Source organism: Schistocerca serialis, chromosome 1 (assembly GCF_023864345.2).
Source record: "Schistocerca serialis cubense isolate TAMUIC-IGC-003099 chromosome 1, iqSchSeri2.2, whole genome shotgun sequence".
In the NCBI taxonomy this organism is placed as follows: domain Eukaryota; kingdom Metazoa; phylum Arthropoda; class Insecta; order Orthoptera; family Acrididae; genus Schistocerca; species Schistocerca serialis.
The window spans coordinates 605,242,370-605,263,315 of NC_064638.1; the positions used below are offsets into that span (position 1 = coordinate 605,242,370).

The window sequence follows — 20,946 nt, forward strand, 5'->3', positions numbered from 1 at the left end:
TCTCTCTCTCTCTCTCTCTCTCTCTCTCTCTCACACACACACACACACACACACACACACACACACACAAAAAAAAAAAAAAAAAAAAAAAAAAAAAAAAAAAAAAAAAACCAATTCCCAACCCACCTACAACTTACCAACACCCCTCACCCAACCTTCACCCTCCCCCAAAAACAAAAACCCACCAACAGTCCCTGGTCAGAGATGCCAGAACTCTGGATAATCACATATTCAGCTTGCATACGCCACATTTCACTATCTCCACCACAAGCCCAAAAAGTTGCAGAATCTTAATAAAGGACAATATGTCGTCCCCCATTTTAGGCCGCAGACGCACACTATTAAACCTAGAAGTCATATCCATACCTAACAATAGAAGCCACAAATAATCATAAACACAACAGAAACTTAATTCCTAACTCACTGAAATCAATTTTCGTTGTTCTATTGAAGTCACGACTGATAAAAGCACACTTCCACACCGAGTCCCAAACGAACCCAGTGTACACCACATAACATGCGGATCATACACACACCACCAACTGCAACAAGACAGCATCTACAAATAAAATAAAACACACTCATAAACTAAACTCTGCACCATAATATGTCACACACCACAACACCTTTAAGTCATGGGCCAAAGCTGACGGGTGGGATTGGCCACCTCCATTGACCCATGTCATCAGCATATATAATGACATTTGGACCCTTTAATGTACTCATATCGTTTATATAGAGAATGAAAAGCAGTTGACCCAATACTGTGTTGGCTTTGAGGCTCAGGGATTCTTCCCTACACTTGTTTATTAGAAACGTCAGCGGCTCCACTGGAAACTCTGAACAATAATTAACTGCTCTTGTACATATGTCATCGGGCCCTATAGCATTTTTTTTTCTTTATTTTCATTTTGCAGATTATTTTTTATATTTACAGATCATTTGTGAGAAACAGAAATAAACACTCTGTTACATTTACAATGCTTAAAGAAATATATTATTCTTTTTCTTTTGTTTTGTGGGATTTTGTCATACGAGATTGTCTACCACAGTTACAATTGTGTTCATAGAAAATGAAATCGATGAAATGTGGGTCCAAAAATTCATTTCCTTCTTTTTTTAGGTATTATGTTTTCATTATTGTTGGCACGTATTTCTTTTCTGTCTGTGCTAATCAAAGTCCAGACAGTCTTTGCCATATTAAGTGGGTAATTGATTTCTTGAAGAACATTGTCTTCATTTCTTTTAGCAATCTGCAGTAATCTCTCTCTCTCTCTCTCTCTCTCTCTGTTCGTGCAGTCTTCATTACTGGTTCGATTTTTAATATTTTTTGTGCCTCTCATATGGATGCTTCAGGTCCCCTCCTCCCCATGGAATGACTGGTGTGATCCATTTCTTTCTCATTATATTTTTGCTTTTCTTACAGCATGCAATATTTTTGCAGTAGCTTAGAGATGAATAGAAAGTTTCTCAATGTTTATCCATGGATTTTCTATAACCATGTTACTGTTATGCTATATTCTGGACTGTACTAAACTGGTAAATCAGAAATGTATAAAGAATTGTATGGTAGAGCTAAGTGTAAGTATAAGCAGGCAATCAATGAAGCAAAGAAACTACATGATATACTAAACATTTAAAAGTAAATAAATAAATAAATAAATAATAAATAAATAAATAAAATAATAACAGAAAAAATGCAAAGAAGTCGGAAGTGAAATTAACTCTATTGTCTACCCTAACCAAAAAGATGATATTGCCATAACCCCAGACAAATGTAAGAAATTTTGTATCCAATCCATTGAAGAAATTGTTGTTGTGGTCTTCAGTCCAGAGACTGGTTTGATGCAGCTCTTCCTGCTACTCTATCCTGTGCAAACTTCTTCATCTCCCAGCACCTACTGCAACCTACATCCTTCTCAATCTGCTCAGTGTATTCATGCCTTGGTCTCTCTGTATGATTTTTACCCTCCACGCTGCCCTCCAATACTAAATTGGTGAGCCCTTGATGCCTCAGAACATGTCCTACAAACCAATCCAGTCTTTCTGTCAAGTTGTGCCACAAATTCCTCTTCTCCCCAATTCTATTCAGTACCTCCTGATTAGTTACATGATCTATGTAACTAATCTTCAGGATTCTTCTGTAACACCACTTTTTGAAACTTTGTATTCTCATCTTGTCTAAACTATTTATTGTCCATGTTTCACATTCACACATGACTGCACTTCATACAAATACTTTCAGGAAATCATGACACTTAAACCTATACTCAATGTTAACAAATTTCTCTTCTTCAGAAACGTTTTCCTTGCTATAGCCAGTCTACGTTTTATATTCTATCTACTTCAACCATCATCATTTATTTTTCTCCCCAAATAGCAACACTCATCTACTACTTTAAGTGTCTATTTCCTAATCTAATTCCCTCAGTATCACCTGATTTAATTTGACTACATTCCATTATCCTCATTTTACTATTGTAGATGTTCATCTTATATCCTCCATTCAAGACACTGTCCATTCTGTTCAATAGCTCTTCCAAGTCCTTTGCTGTCTCTGATAGAATTATAATGTCATCGGCATATGTCAAAGTTTTTATTTCTTCCCCACTGATTTTAATACCTACTCCGAATTTTTCTTCTGTTTCCTTTACTGCTTGCTCAATATACAGATTGAATAACATTGGGGAGAGGCTACAACCCTGTCTCACTCCTTTCCCAACCACTGCTCCCTTTCATGTCCCTCAACTCTTATAACTGCCATCTGGTTTCTGTACAAATTGTAAATAGCCTTTTGCTCCCTGTATTTTACCCCTGCCACCTTCAGAATTTGAAAGAGAGTATTCCAGTCAACATTGTCAAATGCTTTCTCTAAGTCTACCAATGCTATAACATAGTTTGCCTTTCCTTAATCTAACTTCTAAAATAAGTCGTAGGGTCAGTATTGCCTCATGTGTTCCTACATTTCTACGGAATCCAAACTGATCTCCCCCAAGGCTGGGTTCTTCCAGTTTTTCCATTCATCTGTAAAGATTTTGTGTGAGTATTTTACAGCCATGACTTATTAAACTGTTAGTTCAGTAATTGTCACACGAGTCAACACCTGCTTTCTTTGGGATTGGAATTACTATATTCTTCCTGAAATCTGAGGGCATTTCATCTGTCTCATACATCTTGCTCACCAGATGGTAGAGTTTTGTCCTGGCCCTGGCCCTGGCTCTTCCTAGGCTACCAGTAGTCCTAATGGAATGTTGTCTACTTCTGGGGCCTTTCACCGCTGTGTCAAATTCTTCACACAAAAGTATCATATCTCCCTTTCATTTTCATCTACATCCTCTTCCATTTCCATAATATTGCCCACAAGTAAATCACCCTAGTATAGACCCTCTATATGCCCCTTCCACCTTTCTGCTTTCCCTTCTTTGCTTAGAACTGGTTTTCTATCTGAGCAATTGATAATCATACAGGTTGTTCTCTTTTATCCAAAGGTCTCTCTAATTTTCCTGTAGGCAGTATCTATCTTATCCCTGGTGATATAAGCCTCTACATCCTTACATTTGTCCTCTAGCCATCTATGCGTAGCCATTTTACACTTCCTGTCAATCTCATTTTTGAGATGTTTGTATTCCCTTTCGCCTGCTTCATTTACCGCATTTTAGTATTTTCGCCTTTCATCAACTAAATTCAGTATCTTTTCTGTTACCCAAGGATTTCTTCTAGCCCTCATCTTTTTACCTACTTGATCCTCTGCTGCCTTCACTATTTCATCTCTCAAACCCACCCATTCTTCTTCTACCATATTTCTTTCACCCATTTTTGTCAATTGTTCCCTAACGCTTTCTCGGAAACTCTCTACAACCTCAGGTTGTTTCAGTTTATCCAGGTCCCACCTCCTTAAATTCCCACCTTTTTGCAGTTTCTTCAGTTTTCATCTACAGTTCATGACCAATAAGTTGTGGTCAGAGTCCACATTTGTCCCTGAAAATGTCTTACAATGTAAAACCTGACTCCTAAATCTCTGTCTTACCACTGTATAACATATCTGAAATCTTCCAGTGTCTTGACGCCTCTCCCACATATACAACCTTCTTTCATGATTCTTAAGCCAATTGTTAGCTGTGATTAAGCTATGCTCCATGCATAATTCTACTGGGCAGCTTCCTCTCTCATTCCTTACCCCCCATTTCATATTTACCTACTACTTTTCTTTCTCTTTATTTTCCTACTATCAAATTCCAGTCCCCCATGACTATAAAATTTTCAGCTCCCTTCACTGTGTGAATAATTTTTTTAACGTCATACATTTCTTCAACCTCTTCGTCATCTGTGGAGCTAGTTGGCATATAAACTTGTAATACTGTGGTAGGCCTGGACTTCATGTCTACCTTGGCTACAATAATGCGTTCACTATGCTATTCGTAATAGCTTATCCGTGCTCCTGTTTTTTATTCGTTATTAAACCTACTCCTGCATTACCCCTGCTTGAATTTCTATTTATAATGCTGTGTTCACCTGACCAGAAGTCTTGTTCCCGCTGCTACCGAACCTCACTAATTCACTATATCTAGCTTTAACCTGACCATTTCCCTTTTTAAATTTTCTAACCTACCTGCCACTTTGACATTCCAAGCTCCAACCCAGAGAACACTAGTTTTCTTGAAGAAATTAGTAGTTAATAAATGACCTCCCGAAAGTGCAGTTAGTATCAGCGACAACTGCTTTGAAAAGCCTTTCCCATGCACTATCACAGGAGTGTGTCCAAGTACGATCCTGAAAATAGGTAAAAATTTCAAACCTTCAGCTAGTGTTGATTACTACGATTTGTCATGTAATTTGTTTAAAGATGCTATTGACTGTGTAATTTATCCTTTAACTTATTGTGTAAATAAATCTCTAGATGAAAATAAGTTCAATGAGAAACTAAAAATTTCTAGAGTTGTGTCCATATATAAAAAAGTTGAAAAGAACTGTCCCACTAGCTATAGGCTCATATCCATAACTCCTTTTTTTCTAAAATTTTTGAAACAATAATGTATAAAAAAGTTAGTGTTTATTTCGGCAAATCAATGATAAACAATTTGGGTTCAGGAAAGGTAAATGCACAACTGACTCAATGGATTCACAAGTAAAATTTGTCCTAGTTGTGTTCGACACTAGGGACTACGATCCGGCTATGTTTTGTGACCTGAGCAGAGCTTTTGATTGTGTAGAGCAGGGCTTCCCAACAAAATTTTCTCAAGGACCCCCTCATTGAACATGATTGGTACCTTGTCATATCACAGTATCAAGTACCTATAAAGCCAAATTAAGAGTCTTTTTATAAGTTTTCTATTTCTGGTACTTAGAAAAAACATTGACATATTCATTATTGAAAAAATATTGAGCTTAAAACTTTTTCAATTTAGCCATCATCGTTATTGTTAAATTTTTGATTATTGCTCAAAATCTTTGCCTTCAAATCTGGGTGTTTAGCATAACAAAGTCCTTAAAAAAATTGAGTATGAACTGAAAATGACAGGAAAAAATTTAAACTGAGTGTATTGGTCTTTCAAGTGTACTACACTTGAGATTGCATTGAGTAGACATGTGAAAAATAAGAAAACACTAATTTCATACAAAGTATTATTTATTTGAAAAAAATACAGTTACAACAGAGTACTCCATCAGTATACAATTAGTTTTAATTTTCAGTTCTTAATGAGATGAGTTCAATCTGACCTCTGAATCCCTTATTTCTGAAATATTAGGTTCCAAACTTGAAACTTTCACTCTGAAATCCGACCGCACGTCGAGCCGATTCCCATATTTTGTTTTTCATGAACCACATGGAAGAAAATGCTTGCTCACACCAATATGTGGTTGCAAATGGAAAGATTTTTTTCATTGCCTTATCTCCAAGTTTCTTGTAGTCCTTGCGTGCTGTTGCCCAGAAGTCTGTAATTTTATCACCAATGAAAATGTTTATCATCATACCACAGCTGGACAGATCCGCAAGTTGACCTTGCTCTTCTTCAGTGAGGCCTTGGATTTTGTCTATTTCTTCACATCTGAAGGGATTTTGAATCCATCTGTCGTCAGGTTCAGGGAAATACTCTCTAAAAGTGGTGGCTAGGGTGCGTAGATGCTCGGCTACATTGATCTTGATCTGGTCAGGCAAACTCTCCTCTGATGACTCCAAGAATTTTTTTAAAGTAGAAAAGTCAGTTAGTGACTCGTTTTCTATACTTGACGCCCAGATCTGACACTTTTTGACCATAGCACTAATCTTATCCTCAACTTTGAACATGTCTACATTTTTCCTTGTAAACTCAAGTTTAACACATTCAAGTGTTCAAATACATCAGCTAAGTACACAACTGAGCAAAGCCAAGAGAAGTTAGTGAGAAAATCCGCGTACTTTGTGTCAAGAAGGAAGACACGAAACTCATCTCTAAATTCAAAAACTTTTGACAAGATCCTACCTTGAGAAAGCCATCTTACTTCCGTATGAATAAGAAGTTGCTCATGCTCACTGCCAATCTCTTTACACAACAAATGAAATAATCTGGATTGCAGATGTCGAGTTTTAATGTAGTTGATGATTTGAACTACTTCGTTAAGTATCTTTTGCAAAGGTTCAGGCAATCTTTTGGCTACTAAGCCTTCACGAAGGATACAACAGTAAGTCCATTTCACCTCAGGGGCTACTGCTTTGATATGAGGTAGAAGTCCTGTTTTTTTGCCAGCCATTGACTTTGCTCCATCCGTCGACAAGCCTACACTTTTTTCCAGGTGTCATCATGTTCATTGAGATAATTATTTAATGCAGTAAAAATATTGCCTGCTGTTGTATGCAGTAGTTCGCATGAAAAAAGAAAATCTTCGAACACTTGGCCCTCCCATAAGAATCATGCGAAAACCAACATTATGGCTTTTTTTGATATGTCTGTGCTTTCATCCAATTGTAGAGCGTACATGTCACTCATGCAAAGTCTAGCCAGCAATGTTTCTTCCACGTTAACTGCCATATCAGTAATTTGTCTTTGAACAGTATTATTTGAGAGTGGGACAGTTCCTGTTATCTTAGCAGCTGCATCACCTAACATTCTCTTGCAAAGTATTATTGCTGATGGCAGTATAAGTTCCTCAGCAATTGTGTGTTTTTTCCCACATTTAGCAACAAGCTGAGCCACCTCGTAAGATGCATGGGTTGCATTTTCATTTATTTTTGCACCACAGTGTTTGGTAATTGTTTTATGAGATATTTTCAACTCTCTTAATTTATTTTCGAAAAAATCTAATGACTTACTTTTGTACTCTGCGTGCTTTGTTTCAAGATGGCACCAGAGATTTGCTGGTTTCATACATTCATTCGAAAGGCTTTCATAGCAAATTACACATTGAGGTTTAGGCTGTTGCTCAGGTCAAGTGAAAGTAAAACCGATTTCCCAGTAATCAGAGTTATATTTTCTAATTTTTCCAGTAAGCTTAACACTGATCTTGGAAGGGTTAGGTTTAAGGGATGCCGACAATTTAGGTTCAATGGACACTGACAACTTCGGTTCGAGAGTCACTCACTTACTTGCTGGAACATCAGATGCATTATCTTCCTCTTCATCTGTAGGCTTTTCTCGTTTTAATGAACCACTTTTTAACCAATGGTCTGTTTTTAACTACGCGAACCGTAGCTTCCACGAAAAACAATGCTTTACAAACACTACTGTTTTAATACAGAATATTGAATATGTAAACAACGTGGTCTGTGAAATCTCTGGCAATAAATTAACAATGGTCGATTGTCATCTGAAATGCGAGTTTCTGTGGAAAGTGACTGTCAGTTGTCAGCTGCAAAGAGGCAGCGCACACTGTCTAACAGCATACAACAGAACTATTTGCCTCTAGTTAATTCTAGTTGTGCACTAAGTGTGCTAGTGTCAGTTGGCTCTAGGAAGATGCTAGACGCAGAAGTTAGCATTCGCTAAAGCTCTGCTCATGCAGGAAGCGGCCAAAACAAAAAATCTGTTATCATATGAAATATATTTTTTATTTTAATAGCATCTTGCTCTGGCATAGCTCGCGGACCCCGGGGGATCCGCAGACCACCTGTTAGGAACCACTGGTGTAGAGCATAATACTTTGTTGAATAAGGTACTCTATTATGGTTTTGATGGCAACAGTATAAATATGTTTAAATCTTTCCTAGAGAACTGCCAACAAGTTGTGTGCATTGGTAGAGAGAAGTAAAATTTGGTTTATATTAGATCTGGAATGCTACAAGTGTCAGTGCTCGGATCTTTATCGTTTCTGTTAATGATTAATGATACCCTATCAGGGGACACCACCTTATCGTAGGCACCTACAGCACTGCGTGGGAGGCTTTTTGTGCTGTGATGAGGTTGAGAGCTGTACCAGTGGTAGTGTAGCTACTGGCAGGATCACCCAAGCCAGAGTGGCCTCGTCTGAGGAGCTAGACGAAGTGTGTCCCACACCATAGGGTAGGGGGACTCTATAGGTTGTCAACCCCTCTAGGGGAGCTAGCCCCGAAATGAAAGCCTGGTCTTCCAGGTTGGGAGTTGAGCACAGGGTTTGTGTGCCTTGTAAAAATCTATTATTGTGAATAATTCAACAAGGAATGCCACACTGCCCCTACGTAGACAAACTGATAGGAAACAGGAATATGGATTTATGAACGCTTATATTTGGATCATGGAACGTGCGCACGCTGTTGCAAACAGGAGTGATGAATAGTGTTGCAGAAGAGGTGCTAAGGTATGGAATGGGAGATTTTGCACCGCACGAAATCAGGTGAAAGGGAAGAGGAGAGATTTATAAGCAGACATTCTTGATGTACTTTTGAGGAAAAGATGAAAGACTAGGGGAGTATGGAGTTGGGTTTATAGTCTCCAAGGATATGCGTAAATCAGTTATCACCTTTACCCCATATAATGAAAGATATGTACTCTGCGTATGAAAGGCATATTTCACAGTGTGACCTTTGTTAATGTATATGCACCAATAGAAGAATCAGATGAAGATACTGTAGACATCTTCTATGATAAACTACTGGAAGTGCGCGGCAGAATACCCAGATATGATCCGAAAATAGTTTTGGCGACTATAATGGAAAACTGGTATGGGAATGGGATGTGTATAGAGGTATACTGAACAAACTTTTCCACAAATGTCTGCACATAAGTATATATATTTACTGTAGTCGGACACATGTACATGACACGAGATACAAATGCAGACTGAATGAATTAATATTGCGGCTCGGAAGAGTGATCTAAGGTCAAAGATTAATTTGTTCATTGTTGATATGACCTATGAACGCCACACTGGGAAAGGAAGAGGCACTCAGAAGTGTGTTTGGTAAGGAAAGTCTGCATGATGAAAGTAATAATAATGGTATGAGGGTTGCCCAGTTTGCTTCTGCAAACAAGCTGAAGGCAGTAAGTACCTGTTTTCCAAGGAAAAATATCTACAAAGGGACATGGAAAATATCAGAAACAAATGAAGCAAACCAAATAGACCATATCTTTATATCAAAGATGTGAGCATCTGATATGCAAAATGAGCGCACTTTCCAAGGAGCTAATTCTGACCGTTACCTACTTAGATTTCCAGAAGGCTTTTGATACCGTTCCTCCCAAGTGACTTTTAATCAAATTGCTTGCATATGGAGTATCATCTCAGTTGTGTGACTGGATTCGTGATTTCCTCTCAGAAAGGTCACAGTTCATAGTGATAGATGGTAAATCATTGAGTAGAACAGAAGTGATATCTGGCGTTCCGCAAGGTAGTGTCATAGGCCCTCTGCTGTTCCTGACTTACATAAACGTTCTAGGTGGTAATCTGAGCAGCCCCTTAGATTGTTTGCAGATGACGCTGTAATTTACTGTCTAGTAAAATCATTAGATGATCGATTCCAATTACAAAATGATTCAAAAATTCTGTATGGTGCGAAAAGTGGCAATTGGCACTAAGCAAAGAAAAGTGCGAGGTCATCCACATAGGTACTAAAAGAAATCCAATAAATTTTGGGTGTATGATAAATCACAAAAATCTAAGGGCTGTCAATTTGACTAAATACCTAGGAATTACAATTACGAGCAACATAGATTGGAAATACCACATAGATGATATTGTGGGGAAGGCAAAACAAAGACTGCGCTTTGTTGGCAGAACACTTAGAAGATGCAACAAACCCACTAAAGAGACAGCCTACATTACACTTGTCCGTACTCTGCTGGAATATTGCTGCATGGTATGGGATGTTTACCGGGTAGGATTGATGGAAGACATCGAAAAAGTGCAAAAAAGGGCAGCTCGTTTCGTGTTATCGCACAATAGGGGTGAGAGTGTCACTGACATGATACGCAAGTTGGGGTGGCAGTCACTGAAACAAAGGCGGTTTTCTTTGCGGCAAGATCTATTTACAAAATTTCAATCACCAACTTTCTCTTCCGAACGCAATACCCACCTAAGTAGGGAGAAATGATCATCATAATAAAATAAGAGAAATTAGAGCTCAAACGGAAAGATTTAGGTGTTCCTTTTCCCACACGCCATTCGAGAGTGGAATGGTAGAGAAATAGTATGAAAATGGTTCGATGAATCCTCTGCCAGGCACTTAAGCATGAATGGCAGAGTTACCAAGTAGATGTAGAGCCAAAGTGAGACAGAAACTTGGCATGGCTGCCAGAGGAAGTAGTACCGGAGTAAAGAAATGGAATATAGAACAACTGAAAGATAGGTCTACTGTTCAGGAGTACCCAGACAGATTGAGACAGAAGTTACAAACAAAAGATGGTGGAGATGATATTTGGCTCTAATATTAACAGCATAAATTCCATGTTAACTGAAATAACACTGCGCATCCGCATCCTAAGTTGTAATAGATGCTCCCATGTTTAAGAAGTTGCTGGCCTCTAGATTATTAAATAGGCAGCTGAAACTGCAACTATATAAGGTCATGATCAGGCCAGCTGTAACCTATGGATGCGAAACATGGACGCTAACCAGTGTTGATGAGCAACAGCTCAGAATATTTGATCTACCTTTATTCACAAACTCTCACACAATACTGTATGCTGGTGATACAACTTTTCGAAATAAAAGCACAGATCTAGCCATACTGAAAACATTGACCAAAAATACGCTTACTTAATCTTCATTACGGTTCAGAGCAAATGGTTTCTTGCTAAAAGTAAAACCCAGGAACTTTTCATTAGCTCGGAGATCTGTAAGCACCATGAACTAGAAACTGTTGAAATTTTAGGTGTTACAACTGATAACAAATTGAAATATATTAGGTAGACTTTCAAGAGTTATTTATTTAATTAGGAATTTAAAAATATATGTTCCAGACAACTATGTAAGATCAGCATATTTTGCTTTCTTCCAAGCATTTTATCATGTGGAATTTATTGTGGGGTAGTAATTGTCACATAAATGATATTTTGCTTTTGCAGAAGAAAGTATTGAGAATAATTACTGATTCCAGTAAATCAGAACACTGTAAAACTATGTTTGTTAAATTGCAATGTGTAACAGTAGTAAAACTATTCATTTATAATGTTCTGTTGTACATTAGAAACGATGTTTCAAAATTTGTATTGAGAAGTGATATTCATACCTGTAATACTAGAAACAGAACATGTGTAGACATGCCATGTCATAGACTATGTAAATCACAGAACTCCTACCTAGTCCTTGGACTAAGTACATTTAACAGACTAAACAAAGATTTTAAAGATTTACTTGTAAATGTTTTTAAAGCCAAATTGTATAAGCTACTAGTAATTGATCCTTTTTACACTGTTGTTGAATTATTTAAGAGGAAAGTACTGCTTGGTAACATGTGGTTTCTACTTTTGTCCATTTCACACAAACTAAAATACACAGGGAAATGTATTTTCTTGACTTTGTCTATTGCTTTAACAAGCTGAATGACAATAAAATTTTATTATTATCACTCCATTTTTGTGAGCTAAATGTAACATATTTATTTATTTTTACTGTCTTACATCCATAAATGTAAATGCATCGTGTTTTGATTTGTCAATTATTTCTATCAACAACTTGCAATGGTCTGAAATTAATATTTAATACATGAACTTTTTGTATAGACTGACGACATGATTTACCAGTGTTGCTAATGGTGGAACAGCAGCATGCCACCCCCTGTCAATGTAGGTTGTGAAGATCTGATTAGATCATATAAGTCTCTTGAATGAGAACTGCCTTCTAGTGTTTTTATACTATCCTACCACCTACTACTATTATTTAAGGGAATTCTCTGGTATCCTTTTCTAGTAGTACATGCAGTTACTTGAGAAAATGTCTTACCTGACAACTTGGAGATCAGTACTGCCCTAGTATTAAGCTCTTCTTCCTTTCTCTGTATAGCCACTGCTTCAAGACAGTTTCTGTATGTTTCTGTCTGTCCACAAAGTGGTATCCTTTACCTTTCTGTTTAAATATATAGCAACTCTGCCTCCCTTATGTTCCTGTCCACTGAAACATTGCAAGTCTCTTGTATCAAAAAATGTGGCTGGAATATTTACATTGTTTTGTGTATTATAAAAGCTATGTCTTGGTTTGTCTCAATCTTTGACATCAATGCCATCTGGTGCAAGTTAAAAACAATACAATCAAGCCTACCAGCAATTGCGTACGAGACGGTGTGTTTTTCTTGTATTGCTAACTCATATGAACCTGCCTAAGCATATTGTAGGTACTTGTACCCAGTATGTATTTTCATTCCTGATGTTACTTTTGCCTCATAATTATTATGTATTAGCTTTCATAATTTGTCTTTAGTGTAAACTTGGCACAATTATCTGATGATGACTCAAAACCCATAAAGTTTTTAGCAATTAAAGCATTTCCATGGAATTACTACATGGAAAGTCTGAATGGTCACATACCTTACAAATAAAAGAACGTTGTACATCTTGATTACATTTTCTTCCACACAATTTCTGGTGTCTCAGAATCAATTATTACTTCTATTGCTCTCAATATCCTAGCAGCATAGTGTCCATTTTGAAGTAAAATACTTACATTTGAAACATATCATGTTGAGAAATATGTGTAGCTAAAAAAAGGAAGAAAGTGACCAGGATAGCAAATTCCTTTCACTCTGTAAAATGTTCTAAAACTGCAAAAACAGGAATGAGGTGTTCTCATCCGTGAAGTGTGAACAAAAAACAGGTGAAACATCTTTACTGTAAGTACAGTTACTGCAGCTCAGACACTTATTGTCTATTAAAAAAAAAGCCACTGACAACTTGTAAAGAATATTCAGTGAAAGAAAGCGCACAATTAAGATCCATGAAAATAGGATTACCTTTATGCAGTAATGATGAAATTCTTCTCTACATTACAGTAAAGTCTCTTAAAGGCCAACTTATAACAACTGCTGTACTGACTAGAAAGAACCAGTTACAGCATCTTTTGTACCAATAAAAATTGGGCGAATGACTCCAAAATAGTTTAAAGTTTTCCTCTTTGCTATCTACATAAAAACTCCTATTCTGAAAGATGAGTCTCAATAGGTACTGAAGACAAGTAAAGGTATATAAATCTAAAAATATAATTGCTAGATGTAAAGCACATGAGACCACAAACTCTAAAAATTTACCACAAATTGCCTTGGTCAATTACTGTAGGAATGCACATACAAAATTTTTCAGGAAGTTGCTACATTCAGAGCCTTTAAATAAATATAAGGGAGCATCAGATACTTAGCTTAAGTGCACTGAATTTTATTCTGTTGAACTCTTAGTAATGAACCAAACTGAAATGTGATTCAGAAGTGAAAAATATCTTTTTAATTTTTATGCAAGCAATTTTATTTTGCAATGTACTGTTACAACAGACTTCAGTACATCATGTGATAAGGGGCTTCAAATTCACGTCACACAAGCTCTGCAGACATCAATTTTCTCCACTAGTTACACAGCAATTCATCTTAATGTAATCAAGTAGTATTTCAAATAAAGGTTTTAATTGCACATGCAAATAAAAGGATAAAGGTATCAATTGAAAGACAACACTGCAAAAGTTTTTATTTTCTTTATTAATATCACTTGGGTTTCCACATCACCAACAGGGGTACCAAGCACAATGCGTTACTCTTTGTTTTACATGGCGAGTTTCCCCAGTAGGCCTACAAACCATGGAATGTACAGAAGCACATACACATCTAAAACTTAGTACCGACAGTAATTATGGTCAGAATCTACGTGAAAATTTAATATCTCACTTTCAGGCTGCCTCAGTGCTGAAACAATATTTGCTTTTTCAGCAAGAGTTGATTTCTTCAAACTGCCCTTTGGCTGTTTGTTACATTTACCAGGTCTTCGTTGCACTTTTACCTTCTCGTTGCTGGGGCGTCGTGGAACTTCCCTGCAGTCTGATTGAAAAAGTGACAGCGAATGAGCTGCATCCTTCTGCAGCGACTTCAGGATTTCTGTGGACACTTTACCTGAACCGACATGGTTAATCAAAATTTGGTATGTGGACACTAGTTCTCGGGCCAGAGATGTGTTCTCGTGATCATCAGTATTTGTTTGCAGTGAACACAAAATGGCAGAAGCCTCTTCTGTCACCGTTGCTTCACTTGGTGTAACTGTGGCACTTGAATGTAATGCATACGTCATTGACACTGCATGAATGTGCTTGCATATGTTCAAATGAATTAAACTGTCCACACAAGAACAACTGAAAGCATGTATACATATATTACACTTGGAGCACTTCAACTTGCACTCCAATTTACATTCAATGTTATTTAAAATCACAGTATGTGTTACACCACAATGTGTTTGGGATTTCACATGAAACTTTGTACCATCAGTATTGACTGTAATGTCATTCTCCTTAATACTACATGAAGCTTTATGACGAGCCTCAATAAGATTTATTCTATATGAATGGCCACCCTTATACAATTTAACCATTCGAGCACACAGTTTGTCACGCACCAATTTCATCAACACAACAAGTAGTCTGTCAAGTCTATTGTTTGTTTTTCCCTCTAGATAACAATATTTTAAAACTCTATGCACTGGTTCAAGGTGCATATTTGTATTTATACCCAGATTGCGACGGTGACAGTATGCCCACTGCTGAGGCCGGAATAAGTAATTTGACGAGAAATATACACCAAAGTCTCTTGTACCTTCATTTGCTTGAAGCTGCCCGACGAACGATTCCAGCAACTCATTAAAATTGTCTACATCCACTTCTTCCAGCAATGTACGAAGAGCTTTGTACACAAGTGCTTTCTTTTCTTCATTGCCATGGACTTTCTTCAAATTATTCCGCCAGCTGCGGTATATGTGCCAAGCACACAGTAGATTATTTTCTGCAGGTCCCATGACTCGTGACCATGCACTACGGAAAGTATTAGTGTCGTCGGACATGAATACAGACGTTTTTATGATGCCAGCTCTCTCTTTCACAGCACTAAAGAAATGAGTCATTATGGAAGTAGTCTCCCGATTTGAAACACAGAATGCTACAGGCATACCTGAACCAAAATCGTCTACCACTAACAATGTGGTCACCAACAGTTTGTAAACATTTGTACAATGTGTGGAGTCTACACATACAATATTTTGTCCAAATCTCTGTAATAACTGTTTCTGGTAGTCAGTCATTAACACTATCACCGAGTCAGTCCTATCAAAATCTTCCCAGGCCTCGCCTTCTTTCTTATAGAGGAGAGCACAGTCTTTTATTTTCTCCTGCCACATACTAACACTGACTTCATCAATGTTATGCTGCTGATCATCAGCAATGGCGAAGTCTCTCTTAATGTTATGAAGGTCATGCCGAGTCAGGAGATGCAGCCTCTCCACTCCGCTGGAATGAACTGAGTCCTGCACATCATCCAGAATTCTCTTGAAAGTGACCCCCTCAGCAATTTTACCTGCAACATTTTAAAATTACTCCAACTACAAAGAGGCCAATTCTGAGTATGTACATGAAAACACTATTCAGAAAGGACACTGTAGTAACCCCCCCCCCCAATAAAATAAATTCATGCAATATAACAGTTGCTAAGTACTTATAAACTAGATAGTTTAACAAATGGCTTAACAGTATATTCAGTGTACCCTTCCAACAGTACTGAAGATACTATTAACACACTGGGGATGGGAGAATAAACAGGCCTGATTAAAGTACCTGTTGCAATGTGATATTTCCCAGTTTCACCTACCAATGCTATTTTCAAATGGTTACGAGGTCTACAAGTACATGTCAGAGAATTTTAACTGGTGTTTTTGTCTAGTCTCAAATCCATTATTGTAGTTGCAAATGCCCTGATCCACCATGTTTAACATGCTGGACAAGAAACAATAAATGTACTACCTTTAGTCTATTAGATGCATTAATGATCTATTCTTAAATAGATTACTATGACACAAGCAATAACACAGGGCAACACATAAGTATTTCAGAACTTATTTCCACACTTGCATTACTGTAATGCATTACACCTGCTCTCACACACACCTAAGTACATGGCATTACAGTCACCAATATTGTGGTCAATATGGATCACAACATCTGGTCTTTTACAACTGCTTTCATGCTAACATCACAAATTGTATTCATATGAACTGCCAATTGATATATTCACACCTTTTACTCCAGATCACATATCCATAACAATATTAATTTCTCAGCAGTAAAAAACAATGCTCCTTCACTGCAAAAATAATAAAAGTCAACTACATATAACTAAAAGCAAGCCTGACAATGGATTCTGAAACTTTCACACCATATTTACTTGGGGATCACTGAAGGCCAGCAAAATTCTACAATTAAGGTAATACTCACCAGCGATGGCTTCTCTATCAAAACCACTGAGATGCAGGAAAGCAATGTTCTGGTCATGGCCGAAATGTGTTCTGTAGTAAATGACACTACAGATTCCACTTTCTTCTTCGTGAAGCTCTATGGCAGCAACGCAATGGTTTCCCATCTTGCAAGTGCCCTGGGACTTACACAACCTTTTGCCACCTGACTTCAAAGAAAATGTGCCACTTCTGTGGCATAAAAGGGTGGTTTTTGCAGTGCCATTCTTTAAACGCTTAGTGCCGTAACTAGAGACAAAACTACTTTTTGTTTTTCTCTCCTCCTCAGACTTCCACTTCATAAAGTCTAAAACAAAAGCATCGATGAAAGACAATTGCATTCAGATTCAACAAGTGCAAAGTACATAGCAGGAGTAAAAAAAACCTGCACTGTTAGATACCCTCACGAGTTACTGGTGTTATTTTAATCATTTAAATTTGCAACAATTTAACTTATACTTAATGTAGCAGACAGTAAGTTCACAGTTAATGTGAAATGCATCTTTTCAGGTTTTCAAATAGGCACATGTTCTATTGACCAACAAAAACAAGATCTAATGGCCACGGGTCAGACAAGTATGTAATAATAATGGACGATATTAATTTAAGTAGGCAGTGTACACTTTACTTACCGTCCTTCGTTTGAAATTCACTAATTTCTTTCACCATCTCAACCATGTGCTCCTGCTCCACATGTAGGCGCAACTTAGCCAAAAAATTGCATTTAAAGATGCAGTCACTTTTTGGGTCTAGTGTAGCAGGGGATACAACCCGTCGGCCTTGAACAATGACGTCACAAGTCACCAGAGAGCATGTATTACAAAGATGAAAGAGCTGAGGAGAATGTTGAGAAACAAAGGAATGCGAGAGAGATAAACTTTATTTCACATATGTAAGGGCCAGTAGTATTTTCACGTTAAAGGTATCGCGTGTTTGTATCTTAGTATTTCTCCGCAAAATACAATGGAAAGAAATGAATGAAATTACTAGCAAAGAATACATCACGTTACATGTATGTCAGTTGTATCTCGAAAGTCTTTCAAACTGTATTGCTTATGTGCAGTACGCGATACGAGTTCAGCGTAGTCGATTTCTGTCCTGTTGTTCACTTGAACTATGTATCCCCTGCTTCACTAAACCACAAATGAAACCCGATACAAATTAAAAGCTCATTCGAAGTGTGTTGCTTAAGTACAGTCCGGAATACGAGTTTGTCGTAAGGCGATTTCTTTGTTTTCACTAGCATTACTGTCCTGTTCTTCACCTGAACGATGTATCCTCCGCTTCAGTAAACCCTAAGTGGAACACGGGGTACAAATTGTAGATGTGCTGTTTATTTCGTCTCCGCTATTACTAACATAAAGTAGGATCAGTTTATTCTATCTTGTGAGATTTTTTTTTAAAAAAAGCCAAAAAACACTTATCAGCTACTGAAGCATCTGTATCTTAGCATCAGTTTATTCTATCTCGTGAGATTTTTTTTTTTTAAAGCCAAAAAACACTTATCAGCTACTGAAGCATCTGTATCTTCTAATGGGTGCGGGAGTTCCGACTCCTGGGGAGGTGGGTGGGTGTGAGTCGGAACTCCCGCACCCATTAGAAGATACAGATGCTTCAGTAGCTGATAAGTGTTTTTTGGCTTTTTTTTTTTTTTTTTTTTTTTTTTTTTTTTTTTAAATCTCACGAGATAGAATAAACTGATCCTACTTACGAATAGGTGGAAATACACGTACGTTACATTTGCAACCTGTTTCATTTTATATGTTTTGATTGTTTATTTAACCTTTGCGTTTCACTTGTCTTTTGCTGTTATGTTTTAGTTTAGTTTTTTTTATTGATTGCTTAATAAAGTAGGATCAGTTTATTCTATCTCGTGAGATTTTTTTTTAAAAGCAAAAAAACACTTATCAGCTACTGAAGCATCTGTATCTTAGGATCAGTTTATTGTATCTCGTGAGATTTTTTTTTTTTAAAAGCCAAAAAACACTTATCAGCTACTGAAGCATCTGTATCTAATATCAAGCGATTGCTTTTAGATTCACATTCAATTATTTTAATGATAGCGCTTATTAGAACACAGAACTGTTTTATTATCTATGCCTCGAAGTGAAGACATTACTATCTATGACTAAGGAATGACGTCATTATTCAAAGCCGACGGGTTGTATCCCCTGCTTCACTAGACCCCACTTTTTGAGCACTTTATCGTACCTTCTTCACCTGGCTGAATTTTATGCACATTTCTCAAATGAACATTCAAATGCTTTCTTGCTGAATATTCTCGATCACATACGTAACAAGCAACAGAACCACCCATTCCAACGAAATAACTCACTCTCACACGGTGCAAGGATATTCGCTCACATCAACTATGAATACGAGAATGTGTGTAGCAAAGATGTTGCATTCCCTCAGATGTCACCTATGCTTCTGATTGGCTACTGTATATGACGTCATGAATTTAACTGCCAGCCAATCAGCATCGCGACCAGCGGGTCGCGAGACGCAAGTCCTCCATGATGCCTTGGTTGAAAGAATATCCATGGTTGGAAAACTACCAGCGATATTGCCTAGCATGAGAGATGACGTCATGTGTCATGATATGACGTAATGATTCCTCGGGGCCCGCGAGACGCTTCTCACTAGAATTTACCCAAAAACAATTACGTATATGGTACTGTAATTCTGGATCTTATAATACAACTGAAAATGTTGTCACATCTTCATTGACTATATTGCTTTACAGTATTCGAGATATTATTTTGTGTAATCGTCTATTTTTCCTCGGTTACCTTAGGAAACAAAAGTATCGTGGGGTGTATGGCGAAAGAAGTGTGATATTATCGTTACGATTTGCTACGTATATAAATGACCTGTTTGTTGATACATAATGACGGAAACTCTTTCTAACTGTTTTGGGAGATCGTGCCATTAGGAAGCTGTTGTGAACTGTAGACAATTGATGCAAAGACTGGCATCTAATCCTCTAGATGAACATCATTTAAATAACATCATTCACCAACATAGGGGAAATGACATCATATTTTGATATGCTACCACCAAGGGCTCACTGGATTCATTTACAACTGTGAAACTTGTAGGAGTGTTCCTCTGGAGAGAAATGTGATGAAACAGAAACATAAATTAAATTGAGGGGAACGCACTTGCCAAATTCAAATTCTTCCACAAGGGAAGTTGCTTCCAAAACATTCGCCTGACTTATTCTTGGGAAGATTCTTTTTTATGCTTTCGTGATGTCTTCAGTTGCCATTCCGTTTATTTCATGTACGACTGTACAGTTTCGGTCTTGGACCATTTTCAAATACGGTATTTTTTGGACGATTCTATAGTAATATTAGAATAACTGCAAAACGACCTAAGCAAAGCCAGACAATATGCCGAATTGCTGAGAAGTTTGATTCAGTATGTGGGCATTCCCAATGAGACGCAAAGCTGTGAACAAGAGTGTTCGCATTATTGGTCTACTGTATATAGGGCCTAAGAAATTCTCCCGCCCTTTGTTAAATACGAGCGCTTTTCATGTTCCATTAACAAAAAATACGATGTGTTGAATACTGACTGTTCAAAAACGCCGAAAAAATTTCAGTGCTGCGGGAAATTACTCAGAAAGAACTACTGACAAAAAAAAAAAAAAAAAAAAAAGGTCAGAGAAAACTCGTTACTGCCAAGTAATGTTAAACGCAAAAATCATCGTAGAACAACATGTGAAAACACGGAACACCAAGACAGAAAAGCAAACAGCGAAGAAAAAGAAGTAATATACGTATTAGCAACGAGCTGCGGTAGGGAACTAGCTACAATTGTTTCTGATATCCAGCCAGACTATAATGTGACTGGAATTTCAAAGCCTGGAGCTCATTAATGAGTAGTGCTAAAAAACTGTGAAACCACAGTAAAAAGCGGTGTGAACTGTGTCACAATCGGAGGAGGAAATGATGTTTGCAAAAAAACCAGAGTAGCCTCGTTGTAAAAGCACTGAAAAAATCGCTAGGAAAAATTTCACAAGCCAAGTATTTGTCTTAAACATTCATCATAGACATAATTTAATTGAAAACTCTTGTGTAAATAAAGA

At 37.3% G+C, this 20,946-nt stretch overlaps 1 protein-coding gene across 1 annotated transcript; it reads right to left on the reverse strand.

The window, feature by feature from the left end:
• Positions 1–14,198: 14,198 nt before the first annotated feature.
• Positions 14,199–19,170, reverse strand: LOC126418800 (uncharacterized). The gene is made up of 2 exons (XM_050085777.1): positions 19,065–19,170; positions 14,199–15,922 (listed from the first exon to the last, which is right to left on the reverse strand). The coding sequence occupies exons 1-2, from the start codon at positions 19,168–19,170 to the stop codon at positions 14,199–14,201; spliced, it is 1,830 nt and encodes a 609-aa protein (XP_049941734.1).
• Positions 19,171–20,946: the final 1,776 nt, after the last annotated feature.